Raw genomic sequence first — 12,877 nt, 5'->3', positions numbered from 1 at the left:
AAGGGCCAATGGGAAATTTGGTCCTGGTATTTTTCGAGAAACTCCCTGGGATTTTTAATGACCACAGAGAGTCAGGACCTCAGTTTTACGTCTCGGCGCCTGTTTACAGTATAGTGTCCCCATCACTAAACTGGGCCATTAGGACCCACATGGAACGGAGGGTGAGCGCCCCCTGCTGGCCCCACTAACACCTCTTCCAGCAGCAACCTTAGTTTGTCCTAAGAGGTCACACCTCACACCTGCTGAGCTTCAATGGGTTGCCAGTGGTGAGTTGCAGAGTGATATGGCTGCTGGTAAAATTAGGTAAATCTTAAAGTAAAATTAAGATTTTACTTGTATGATTTTTGACGGGTAGCTATGGTCTCAGGCCTTGAAGACTGAAGTTTCAAGGATTTAGCCTGATGAAGTTAAATTTAAATGTGTGTGTGTGCCGTTCCCTCTATAGTCAGGCCCCTCTAGGTTAATTCTCCATGGCAGAGCTTTGGTCTTTGTTGGCAGCCTCTTTAGAGGAGCAGTAAACACATACTGTATAAACCTCCTTTTAGAAAATGACTCTTTATAATTTTTACAGTTATGGCCCAAATCTAATCAGGATACGAGTGGAAATGTTTTTAAACAATCAATGTAGTCTTTAGACTGACTCCCTACGTGGTGGGTTTTTGGGGAGAGAGTGGAAATGGCATCAGGAAACCTCCAGGGATTCCTGATACAGTTGTCTGTAGCGTTACCTGTACTGTACAGGGACTGTAGGAGGAACAGTACACACTCATTTAGATTTAAATTGCAGATGTCACATGTGGAGTTAATCTGCCAAGCCCAGTCTGGCCGAGGGCATGGGAACAGCGCAGGACAGGAAAGGGCCTCAGGGAGGCTGAGCTGCTGTGATGGGTAGCGGGGTCACTCTGCTGCTTTCTGCCCAGGTGTCTTTCGATGCCAACATGCTTTGGATGGTGGCCATCGAGTACTGCCTCGACGCGGTCTACGTCCTGAACATTGTCTCCCGCTTTTACATCGGCTTCGAGCACCAGGGGCTGGTCACCTTGGATAAGAAACAGATCCGGAAGCGATACCTTCAGTTCTGGTTCATCGTGGACGTTTTGTGCATCATTCCCTTCGAGCTGGTGAAAATCGCTTATCCATCTTTGTCTTTTCTGCACGTGAATCGACTTCTGAAGGTTGGGAGGTTGCTCAATTTTATGTGTAAGGGCTGAGTCGTCCTCCTCTATTAATTAGATTGTTTTGCTCTTAAAAGTAATTGTAACACCACTGAAGAAAATGTGATTTGTTTACACTAAACTTGTTTCCCTTTCTTATTTCTAGCGGCTCTTGGCAAAGAACCAGACGTGAATAAGGTTCACATGGCTGTCTTGAATTATATAGTTGTGATTGTTCTCTGTATCCAAGTAGCAGCATGTTCCTGGTAAGCCATTGTCCCTGTTTTATTTTCATGTAGCCACTGGCTGCTTAAGATCATAACATCACAAGCTTAAAATGCAGTAAGAATTTCACAGGCTACACTGTAAAAATCCTTCATTTAGATTGTAAAATGTCCACAGACACGACTTTAGATAATTCATTTGTTCATGGTCTACAGTGTACATCACTTCTAGTGTAATAAATTAACAGCAGAAAGGAGTCACCTGTCATGATCCAGTTTATGAACAATGACTACATGGTCGACATTCTGTTGTACTGTAGTAAAACCAGTAGGGACAGCTCTAGTTTAACTACAAAAATGTAAGAAGAACTTTTAAAGGGAAAGTTTTTTTTACATGGAACAGATCATACCTTTTCATTTTATAATGCAATGTTGCTAAATAAGGGTGATTTGAAATGTAAATTGCGGAGTTAAATTCTACATTTCAAGACCATCTTGTTCTTCAGATTATTAGTCGATCTCCAGGTTTACTTAATATTCATAGGCTATGCAGTGGTTTACAATGTGCTCTGAATAAGTCTGTTGGAAACAATTTGGAAACTTAGCATGCAAAGAGGTGCTATTTAACTCACCATGGAAATGATTCAAACTTGCAGTGCCCTTTTCCAAACATTTTTTCTCTCTTTCATTATAAAGGTTTTCTTTGATTTGTACATCTGTTCATCATTCTGAAGCCAGAGTCTGCCTTGAAAATTCCTGGTTGATGTTGTTACCCCGTTGTAAGTTATCTTTCTATTTTTGACATCATCTTTTATGGGACAGTATAGACTAATTTTGTCATTAAGAAAGTTGATTATTTTTAAAGACAATGGTGCTGGTATGTGTATGAAGATAAAAAACTAAAATAAAACACATCACTTCTTGATGAAGAAAGGCAAATATCCATTTTAGTCCATTTTATCCATTCCATTCTTTCAATATTGACTGGGGTGTTGTTGATCAATCCCACCTCAAACAAGATAAATGTGTGTGGCACAGGTGAAGGAGGAAGTAGTGATATTATGTGCACTGTGTTAAATATTATTCACATCTGAATTAGATAAGTACAGAATTTGTCTGGTAAAAATCGCTTCAATGGTGTAATGCATAATTGTATGGCTGAAGAAGGATTCTCCGATAACATAGTCATTTCTATGTCTTTCAACAGTTTCAAAGAATATATCCGTGGTCAGTGATTTTGACTTATATATTGCCTCGGTGTATTGGGCAGGAGTCACACTGTGTGCAGTAGGGTGAGTAAATGTACAGTATATATTTCATGAAATTACACAACAAATAATTCATGATTGGCAGGACTGAGGGAAAAAAAATATTTTTTAATAAAAGTCCTAAAGAGGATGTACTATTCTAAGACACTTGAGTGTAATGTTGGTGTAAAATAAATAAAAAACATCTTGATGGCAGTATTTTTAAGGAATGTTGAGCTGAGTGGTATAATTCTGTAATTGAACTACTGTATAAGTCTCCGTGAGGCCTTTTCCAACCCTGAACTGATTTCAAGCCCTCACCCAGACTCTGGGCTTTCTAGATGGTTAATGCTATTATCTCACAGATTTTATGTTCTGGGTTCATTTTTCCTGGGCGATCCTTCTGTGTGAAGTGTACATGTTCTTAACATGCCCATATGGGTTTTCTGCAAGCGTTCTGATTTACCTCGTGTCTCAAAGACGTTTTTGTTAGGATAAGTGGTATCTGTAGACCTGCTTGTGTGTGTGCCTTGAATGGGCTCCCATTCAGAACACAACCTTTCCATGTCCTGAGCTTCTGGGATGGGCTCCAGATTGCTGCACGGCTTTCGTAGAGTGTCTTACTGATCATGAATTCTGATTACTGTGTGCAGATACGGAGATATTCATCCAGTGATCATTAGCGAAGTCTACCTGTCGGTTTTGGTGATGATTACCGGTTTAACAGCCATTTTTGGAATGGTCATGACTGGAATGAGCTCCATCATTACAAACCTCGATGCTCGCAGAGGAAGGTTCTACCACCGACTGGAGGCTATCAAATTCAACATGGTAACCTTACGAAACTAACATGAAGGTTTCTGTCTATAGCAATCCCCCAGTTCCCTGAGGAAGCCTGTAGGTATTATATGGATTCTTTTCATTAGGGCCATTTCAGATGTCTGGTGGAATTTTCATTTCTGATTAAGGAGTTTCAAAAACTAACTTTCTGAAGTGCAGTGAATTTCTAGATTTTAAGCAGTCAGCAATGTGAAACTTCTAATATTTGTATGTTATACAGTAGCTCCAGACCTACCATTGGAAAACCTATAGTAGCTTAAGCTCTGTATTAATTTGGTTCTCATCGTACTATAACCTCTAGAGAAAATGAAATCTTGGAGTGTATTAGAGAAGGAAAGAGTGCTTTATCCTGAAATTCCAACTTGAACGATTTTTCCCATGTTAATTTGAATGTAACAATGCTATTTTTGTTAATTGGAAATTTAACTAATGGTCTTAATTATCATGAGTAATAGAAATTGTGATCTCTTTCTTAAATGCAAATATATTTAAATGCAAATTAATAGTAAATGTTCCTCTTCCTTATTTCCAAAATGTCTTTGCTGTTTTACGTTTGTTTGATTTTCTATATATTTTGTAACTAAAGAAAGACATTGGCTTGCCTGATGAAATTCAAGCATGGGTGTACAAGTATTACATATACCTGTGGAAGCATCGGAAAGGGAGCATCGTGTCTGGGTTACTGGACGACCTTCCTTTCACTCTCCGCTCAGAAATTGCTTCAGCTTGTTATCAGCCACTGATGAAGAAGGTAAGGCCTTAAAAGTGTGTTCTTATGACCACTGAAATGCACTTTTTCTATCGCTTGCGTCTGAGGAAATTTGGAATCTGTACGCTAGCCTTTTCAAAAGGTTTTGGATTTCGCTGTGGAGAGAACCTTTTCTGACCATTTTAATACAGGGTTGTGGGGGAGCCAGAGCCTATCCCGGCAAGCAGTGGATAAGGGGTACAATCCATCACAGGGTATACACAAACACACACACTCACACCAGCGCCAGTTTTCTTAGAAGCCGGTTACCCTACCAGTATGTTTTTGGACTGTGGGAACAAACTGGAGCCTCCAGAGGAAACCCATGTGAACACAGGAGGTAACATGAAAGCTGCACGCAGATAGCCCCCCAGAAATCGAACACAAGGCCACAGCGCTGTGAGGCAGCAATGCCAACTGCTGCGCCACAGTTCTGCCCTGGCTTGTGTGTCATTTTCAAACGACAGATAGTAAAGTGGACATATTGTGATGGACATTAAATAAGTTTGTGTTTGTTTTTTTATTTTACAAAACACACGCAAGGACAGGAATGGATTCCATTGCATTTGCGTCGTATTTGTGTTGTATCGTTTTTTCATTTTTCTTCCAGGCCACTTTGTTTCGAGGAACTGATGAAGGCTTCAGAAGAGCTTTGTCAGTTAAAATTAACCCCTACACGTACAGCACTGGGCAAATTCTGGCAAAGACTGGAGAAATCAGTCAGTCCATGTACTATGTTCAGCATGGGCTTGTGCAGGTACTAGGAGAGATTCATTTTGTGTTAACGTTTTTGCATTTGCTGGGTTTTATGTTTTATGTACAGTATGTATCCATATATAACAGCTAGTTAGTGGTAACTTTGTAAATGACTAATAAAAAAACTTATTTTTGCCTCATATACAATATTAAAACATGTTTTTCTTACAAAAGTAACCTAGAAATACATGTTTTCAGGTCTTTGGAGATGGTGGCCGTGGTGACAGAGTGGCCACCTTGTTACCTGGATCATTAATTGGAGAGGTATTATTAATGAGATATTTACGTCTGGCAGTCACTAGCAGCAAGAAAGTGTACAATTGTCCTGCTCTATGTGATATAGTTTTCGTTCGGCTAGTTCCTGGTTAGCTAAGAAAAGGTTTTTCTGTGGCTCTCTTTATATAAGCTCCCTCCTGACCTTGACATAGTCCCAGTGTTGGATGACTGACCTACTCTTGACAAACACCGGTAACTCTTCACTTGAATGATGTTACAAATCGCTGTCGGAACTCCTTCATGAACACTACACAAAATGGCGTAACAGTATGTATAAGAACTGTACAACAATGTACAACTTTACATAAATGTACCAGGAGCACTATTACTGAGTTGCATATGCAGACACTTCCTTTCAGCTCTCAAGTCCTTAATGGTGTCTTCCATCACTTTCACCTGACTTCTCTCTGCCTGGCGTCCTGTTCTTAGCTTTTTTGCTGAAAGTACATTTTGTAACAATCGTTCTGAATAATTGTGTGCCTGTAATGTCACTTGCATAAATGGTTGTAAAGATTGTTCACAGGGGTTAACTCACAGGACAAAACTGCCAATATACTCCCAGTATTTGCACTGTTCGTCTGCTGAGCTCCCTGAAATGTGTTTCTGTTAATTTTGTTTCTCACATTATGGTTCTATATCAAATGAATTCTTGAAGTCTTTTTGAGCTGTTCAAGAAATGTATTTCTTGACAGTAATTCCTCTGATGCTGTTGTCAATTCATTCTTGTCCAAGGTGTATTTAATGTACAAAATTCCAAGAAACGTCACAATTTGTGCCGCAACCCTGTGTGAGGTTTGTATCCTAGAGCGGAAGGACCTCCTTGCCTTATTTGCAGATTTTCCTGAAGGTGAGTGTAATTCTCCTCCTGATTAACTTTCTTTTTTTGTTTTATATTACTAATTATAATAGTTTTAATATTATTTTTTAACTATTCACAAAGAAGCCATTTGTGTACTTATATTTACTGAGTAAGCAAGCAATTAAACGTTTGGAGGCGATCACATTACACTAATCTGTGCATCAGTAGTGGTGTTTATTGGCTCAATATTTTTGAAAGACTATACCGGAAGCATGACATTTAAATCAACATTCTGCTTCTCCTGTAGGAAGTAAAGCATCATGTGTTAGAACAGCTTATTTGCAATGATAAGTAGCTGTGTTTATGTTTTCTGCAGCTGGTGTAAAGATTTCCCGCACAGCAAGGAGAAGATTGAGAAACATTGCCCACCCCATAAAGCACGCCTTTGATATTGGAGTTGCATCGAATCCTCATAATGTGATATTTCACAAGGATCTGGCGGTTAACCTCATGGTAAGATACATACAGTATGAACCAGTTACTGTACACAGTGTTTATCTCGGCATTTGCTCTAAAGACTGGACCTTATTGTCCTTCCTCAAGCATCTGCTGTTTTCTGTAGGACAGTGTGATGACAATGTAACTCCACGCTGACCCAAGTGACTGGTACGAATGTGACAGCCGTGGAGTGGAATCTTTTTAAACCCCATAACAGCCAGGCTTCAAGCCTTCCTACTATAAAGATATATATTCATCCATTTTCTAACCACTCCATCCAATACAGGGTCACGGGGGAACAATCAATGGCCACAAGGCAGGATACACCCTGGACTGGATTCTCAGGGCCACACAGACACTCTCACCAGGGTCAGATTTTCTCAGAAGCCAATTTACATACCAGTATGCCTTTTGGCAGTGGGAGCAAACCAGAGCCCCTGGGGAAAAATAGGTAGGACATACAGATTCCACACAGATAGCACCCAGGAAATTTAACCCAGGGCGGCAGTGCTTTAAGGCATGAATTCTAACCATTGCACCACTGTGCTGCCCTGTATATGACTGTAGCTATTTCTCAATCCTCCGGTGCTGTGCAAACATTGCTTAAAATAAGCAAAAACACCTTTTCTGGCATAAAGTGACACAGCACACAAGTCAGCATTTGCACACCCTGATTGCCTGAGATTGAGTGCAGTCTGCATGGATTGGCTGAAGGACCTGCACTTGGATGACAATTGTGCTGAAGGCCTGCTCTCCGTTTTCCAGCCCAGGGATCGGAAGCTGTTCCGCCTGTTCCTGGATTATGTTGCGCGTCACTCGGCGGCATTTCCTGCTTCTGTGAAAACAACTTTAGAATCCTCGAAGGTGAGGCAGCTTGAACGCTCAGATCTGTGTTTTTTCTTTAATTTCAGGTTTATCTGTTGCTTCCTTCTTTTCGCCGGGGAAACCAACACCCCAGAATTAATTGTATTGAAATGTGTACATTTGAATGTCAATTGGGCTTAACCTGCTCGGCTGAGGGCCAGCTCCCTGGTTGCAGGGTGCAGGCTGAGTCCCATCGGCAGAGTGATGAGTGACCAATGGGCAGCTGCACAACTGGGGAAGGGCTGGAGGAGGGATGCAGCAGGCAAATACAAAGGAAAAATAGCGGCTGATATAGTATTTTAAGTTTGTAACATGAGGAAGTGACATCGGGAATGACTGCAATATAGGACAGCTGAAGGCAGTTGAATTTTGCTGCTGTTATCTTACCCAAATATTTGTTTAAACTCAACGTTTAATGAAAGAAACACATTTTTATCAAAGGGATTTTTGTTGCCATCAGTGAATTTTAATGCAGTACAAATATGTCGTTTAATGCTTTTTCACCAGTGCAATCTTGTTTGCACTTCATCCAAGTTAATGATAAAATTGTGTTCCAAATGATTCATTTTATTTTGTTTTCCAACATGTGTGGTGTCTTGTGCTCATGCTTTTCACCTGTGACGTGTTTTTAGAAATCAAGTGCTACTGTGGAGTAAAACTGAAAGTCTTCCATTTTGTGTAATTTGTCTTTTAGAAGCATTTGTAGCATGATCTTTTGTTGATGTTTTTGTGATTTCAGCCATTTTGGAGTAAAACTATTCGACCAGACAGCAAATTTGCCAAAAAATGGGAAATTGTCTTATTTTGGTGCATTTCCATTTCAATTTTCATAGAGAGCTGGGTGGTGCTCTTTACCAACAATGCAGAAACAATAGGTTTGTAATTTGTCATGACAATAATTGATTTATAATCAACATACAATCTAATGTTTCCTAGAATGACAGTTATGTGCTGTTTTAATCTAATTTTATTTCCCTTTGATCTACCACTTTTTGTTACTAAGTGCTTCCTTTGCAAAGGCGTAAATAGAGGGCCACAAAGACAGTTAAAGCATCATTTTGGAAATATTTCTATACGTAACAGAATCCATTTTAAAATCTTTTTTTTGTTTTTAAAGTAGATCAATTTCCTAAGACAACACATGCAAACCTTGGGAGTTTACAAGATTATAATAACTAACATCAAAATGAAAACCATTTTAAGATAAAAAGAATGTGATTATGTTTTCATTTTTTCAATAAGTAAAGTATAACTTACTCATACTTCTACATACACATACATTCTGCAAATGACACTAATCAAGTGCGATCAAAGGGTTTCTTAGTTTAGTTTTTGATTTTTCAGCTGAAGTTAGTAACTAGCTGCTGACCCTGAAGAGTGATGTTATTTTGGGGGTCGGAGGAGGATTTTGCAGGATTTATTCATCTCTGCAATTGGTCCCCTTCTTCAGTCTCTACGCACTGTGATGAGCTCTCTCACTTTTTCACCCATTTTAAAGTAATGTTCTGTGAGAGTATTGCTCTTTGGCAGGGTGGGTTTAGAGAGTTAATCGTAAGGTGTACTTATTGAAATTAGCAATAATTAGTTTATATCTTCTCAATGACATGTACTTACACAGTACACTATAGTTTCAATATAGTCAGTATAACTTTTTAGATGTCATATAAAATATGTAATGTCACAAAAATGGTTATACTAAATTAAATCACTTCTTAGCATAACAAATTGCCTCTGAAGGAGAAGAAAATCCAAAACAAATCTGAGTGACTTTATCACAAAATCTTTTGCTTTTCCAGGATATTTCAGCGGAGGTTGGGGTGCACTTTTTCTTACTTTAGCAAGTATAGCGGATATTGTAGCTGTTGTGGATATTTTCATCAACTTTCGGATGCAAGTCCCTTCAAAAGATGGTAAGGTCAACGTGGGTGACAGTGTACAGCCATGCGTTATCTGTTTAAGTGTTACCAATAACACTAGAGAAAGAAAAGAAAATAATAGAATCAACTAACCTTTAATTTATGTACTGTGTACTACAATGTTTCTAAGTATGTATGTATTTTTCAGCACTAACTGAAATGATTGTAGAAACAATCATTAAAAAACTAAATCTACTAACCTAACCAAAATACTGAGATTTACTCACTATTTGTCTTTGTCATGCTTGCGCTGTTAGCATATCTGAGATTTTGGCCTGGCAGAAGACGCACGTGCATGTACAGTATTCACACACAGATATTTAACTAGGCATGCACATCACATAGGAACATACGAAAGGTGTGTCAAGAAGCGTTAATCAGGACCCCAGGCAGATGATAGAATCCGGAAGGGAGTGAAACAGAGACAGGGGAGAGAAGACTGGGAACTGGGCTGGTAGACGAACAGGGGGTGTTTGGTTTCTGTAGTCTTTCTGATGTTCGGAAAACCGTCTTTGAGAACACAGACGGAAAGATTAGAGTGGTCATGGCCATCACATGGAAAACGTCTTTGAGAACACAGACGGAAAGATTACAGTGGTCATGGCCATCACATGGAAAACGTCAAAGATGGTTTTCCGAACTCATACATCAGAAAGACTACAGAAACCAAAATAACCCTTCAGCTAGGATCACACCTTCCCCCTTCTCTTAATGACAGACTACTCTTCTTCTAAATTCTCTCTATTCATTGGAAGTTTGATTTCACACCTCTCTACACCTATCCTGACTTCACACCTCCTGATTGGCCTCTCTTTCTGTCCCCTGCTCCCGCCTCTCACTCCTCCTCTCTCCCAGCCTTTGTTCTTCCGCTACATTACCTTTGCTTTCTGCCCTTTCTCACACCTGAAGAAGGCTCAACGGCCAAAACATTGTGTTTTCTTTCTTCTTTTTTTCAGCATTGAATAAACCTATTGCTTGTTCCTTCACATAAATACAGTATATCAGCTTCAGAAAGATACACATACAGTACGAACTTGTCACATTACATTAATTTCATTTGGAACTGCATACATTTACAGTAGGAATATCAGTCCAGAGGAAATACCATGATAGTGGGGAAGATCACTTTTTCATTGATGTTGAGGAAATTGTAAAATAAAACATTTTAACTAATTATTTTTTTTATTTTTCATATAGGCTACTTATCAGACTTTAAAAGCATTTTCAGTCACTACCGTAAGTCTGGGAGCCTCTACTATGACATGTTTGCTGTTTTCCCCATGGATGTGTTCTCCTTTATAAGCGGTGGCAACCCCCACTGGAATGTTTTGGGACTGTTTCGACTGAACCGACTAATCTGGATCCGAAAGGTTATGTCTATATTTTTCAAACATGACAAGTACAGAAACCCTAAGTGCTTGAACAGAGGAAATGATACTCCTGTAATGCTTGTTATTGGATGATTTCACCTTAGTTTTGAAATTAATATATTAATATAATTAATATACCCTATAGAGTACAGTTAATGTCAAGTGTTTCCATTCAGTAGAAAATTAATGGGAAGTTCACCCATCCCAGGACAAGGGAATACTTGAAACCGCTTCATGAAAAATCCTTCTGAAGGAAAATTGATTGAAATAATGTTTTGCGTCCCTTGGCACGATCGGTTTTAAAACTGTGACATAGATGCCTTGTAGCTTACATTTTGCTCTGCCTTCCTGTGAGATTGGATCTCCTTTGACCTCCAGAAATATTCTAAATATATGTAGGTTTACATAATATTTAATAAGATACGTAAGGTCACAAGAGGGATGAGTCAATTAGTCCCATCTAGATCTTAGAAATTAGTTGGTCACCCAACCATCTCTTCACCAGCTCCTTTCTCTTTTTGGGCTGTGCTGGGCAACATAGTTCACAGAATTTAAAGTATATATTAATTATGTTATAACCTACTGTGTTCAAATAAGATGATCTGAACAAAATGTTTTGACTTGTGCACTTTAGGTATTCTTATTTTTCTCAAAAAATGAAAATGACCTGGACAAGAATTTGATCGAATACAGGACAGCAAAATGTGTCTTTCTCTTGGTATTTTCCATTCACTTTTGTGCAGGGATCTATTATCTGCAAGGCTGTTATTATAACAGGTAATAAATGCAAGTATTGCTTGAAGTACCTTTAAAATATTAGAAGGCAATTTTTTCTCTTTTTTTTTCCAGCTCAGACTGAAAGATAAAGTTATGGTATAGTTTTCCACATTATTTTCTAGAATATTTTGTTCTTCCCATCTGAAACCTTTGTTCTTTTTCCCTGGTTTTCTGCAGTTAATATCATGCTTTACTGTACTTCTGTGTGATTCACCATGCCTTTATTGTTTCCTCTTTGCATTACAATACTTTAATCTAGTGCTAATAATAAACTACAGAGTACCTCCATATATTAAAATGAGATTATTAAGTGGCATCTTTTCTATTCAGCATACAATATTGCCCTTTTGTGATTCATACTCATTATAAAACAAAGTATAATGACATTTATAACATTATGGGCAATAACATATTAAAGGTGCCATTATAACGATCAATATATTTGTTTGTAAATATGTACATTGACAGAACACAAGTTTACAGCTTCAGAGTTTCATTAGGAGAGGTACAGAAGCAGGAGATTGTCACCATGTTTAGCTTTGACTAAGACACAGTTTTGTAGCCACTTAGCTGTGATTTCTCCTCAGGTGTGACCCACAATCCTGGGCTTGGTATAATGGCTTGAAGGCATACCAGTCTAACTTTTACCATTACATGACTTCTGCCTACTGGGCTGTGACTACAATGACAAACACAGGTAGGGATTGAGGGACAAGGTACAGGTGAAACACTGCAGATTGCCTTTAAATTGTATTTATTTTATAATCAGCTTTTTCTTTTCAGGATATGGTGATATTACAGCCTACACAGTTTCCGAGAGACTTGTGTGTGTCATTGTGTGTGTTACTGGCTTATTTGTTTTCAACTACATTATTAGCCAAATCTGTGCCACATTAGCAAGTACCAATGCCGCAAGGTGAGAGTCTGTTTTCGTTTTATGTAAAGTTTGTGCCTAATTATTCTTTATGATCTTACCCTGTTTATCTAAACTATCTTTTGGGGCAGTTCCTCCTCCTACATAAGCTGTTAGAAACAAGGCATCAAAACACAATGAATGTTCCTGCTTCCAAAACTAATTTGTTGCAGTTTAGTGCCTTTCAGTTAATATAATATACCGTATATACAGTATACAGTATATGTTGTGGACAGTTGCTGATGTCGGTCCAATGCCTTAATCCCCAGCACTTGGTGAAGCCCCTAGCTGCTCCATGCAAATGCTGACTTATGGTTTACGTATATTCAGCATTCTGGACAGATGGAGAAGAAGAAAGATTTTAAACACTGCCACAGAAGATATAAAGTACTATTAAAAAAGAAAAAGGATAAGTCCAGAATAAAAATCAAATGTTTTGTTTTATTTATTAGTGAGATATTGCAATTCAAATCTTGCAGGAGAGTGCCTTTTTAA

At 38.6% G+C, this 12,877-nt stretch overlaps 1 protein-coding gene across 3 annotated transcripts in view; it reads left to right on the top strand.

The window, feature by feature from the left end:
- The window catches only part of cngk (cyclic nucleotide-gated potassium channel), a 35,394-nt gene that overhangs the window by 1,185 nt on the left and 21,332 nt on the right, over nt 1-12,877 (top strand). For all 3 annotated transcript variants that reach the window (XM_088604175.1, XM_088604174.1, XM_088604172.1), the window contains exons 3-19: nt 921-1,200; nt 1,321-1,420; nt 2,075-2,157; nt 2,586-2,670; nt 3,279-3,456; nt 4,052-4,216; nt 4,824-4,970; nt 5,168-5,233; nt 5,978-6,092; nt 6,421-6,557; nt 7,308-7,406; nt 8,146-8,281; nt 9,203-9,316; nt 10,520-10,692; nt 11,327-11,469; nt 12,057-12,166; nt 12,253-12,385. In XM_088604175.1, the coding sequence (XP_088460301.1) occupies nt 921-1,200; nt 1,321-1,420; nt 2,075-2,157; nt 2,586-2,670; nt 3,279-3,456; nt 4,052-4,216; nt 4,824-4,970; nt 5,168-5,233; nt 5,978-6,092; nt 6,421-6,557; nt 7,308-7,406; nt 8,146-8,281; nt 9,203-9,316; nt 10,520-10,692; nt 11,327-11,469; nt 12,057-12,166; nt 12,253-12,385 (2,264 nt within the window). The remainder of the gene's footprint in view (nt 1-920; nt 1,201-1,320; nt 1,421-2,074; nt 2,158-2,585; nt 2,671-3,278; nt 3,457-4,051; nt 4,217-4,823; nt 4,971-5,167; nt 5,234-5,977; nt 6,093-6,420; nt 6,558-7,307; nt 7,407-8,145; nt 8,282-9,202; nt 9,317-10,519; nt 10,693-11,326; nt 11,470-12,056; nt 12,167-12,252; nt 12,386-12,877) is intronic.

The sequence above is a fragment of the Lepisosteus platostomus genome, chromosome 13 (genome assembly GCF_059453375.1).
Source record: "Lepisosteus platostomus isolate fLepPlt1 chromosome 13, fLepPlt1.hap1, whole genome shotgun sequence".
Lineage (NCBI taxonomy): Eukaryota > Metazoa > Chordata > Actinopteri > Semionotiformes > Lepisosteidae > Lepisosteus > Lepisosteus platostomus.
This window is presented reverse-complemented; position numbering and strand designations above follow the sequence as displayed.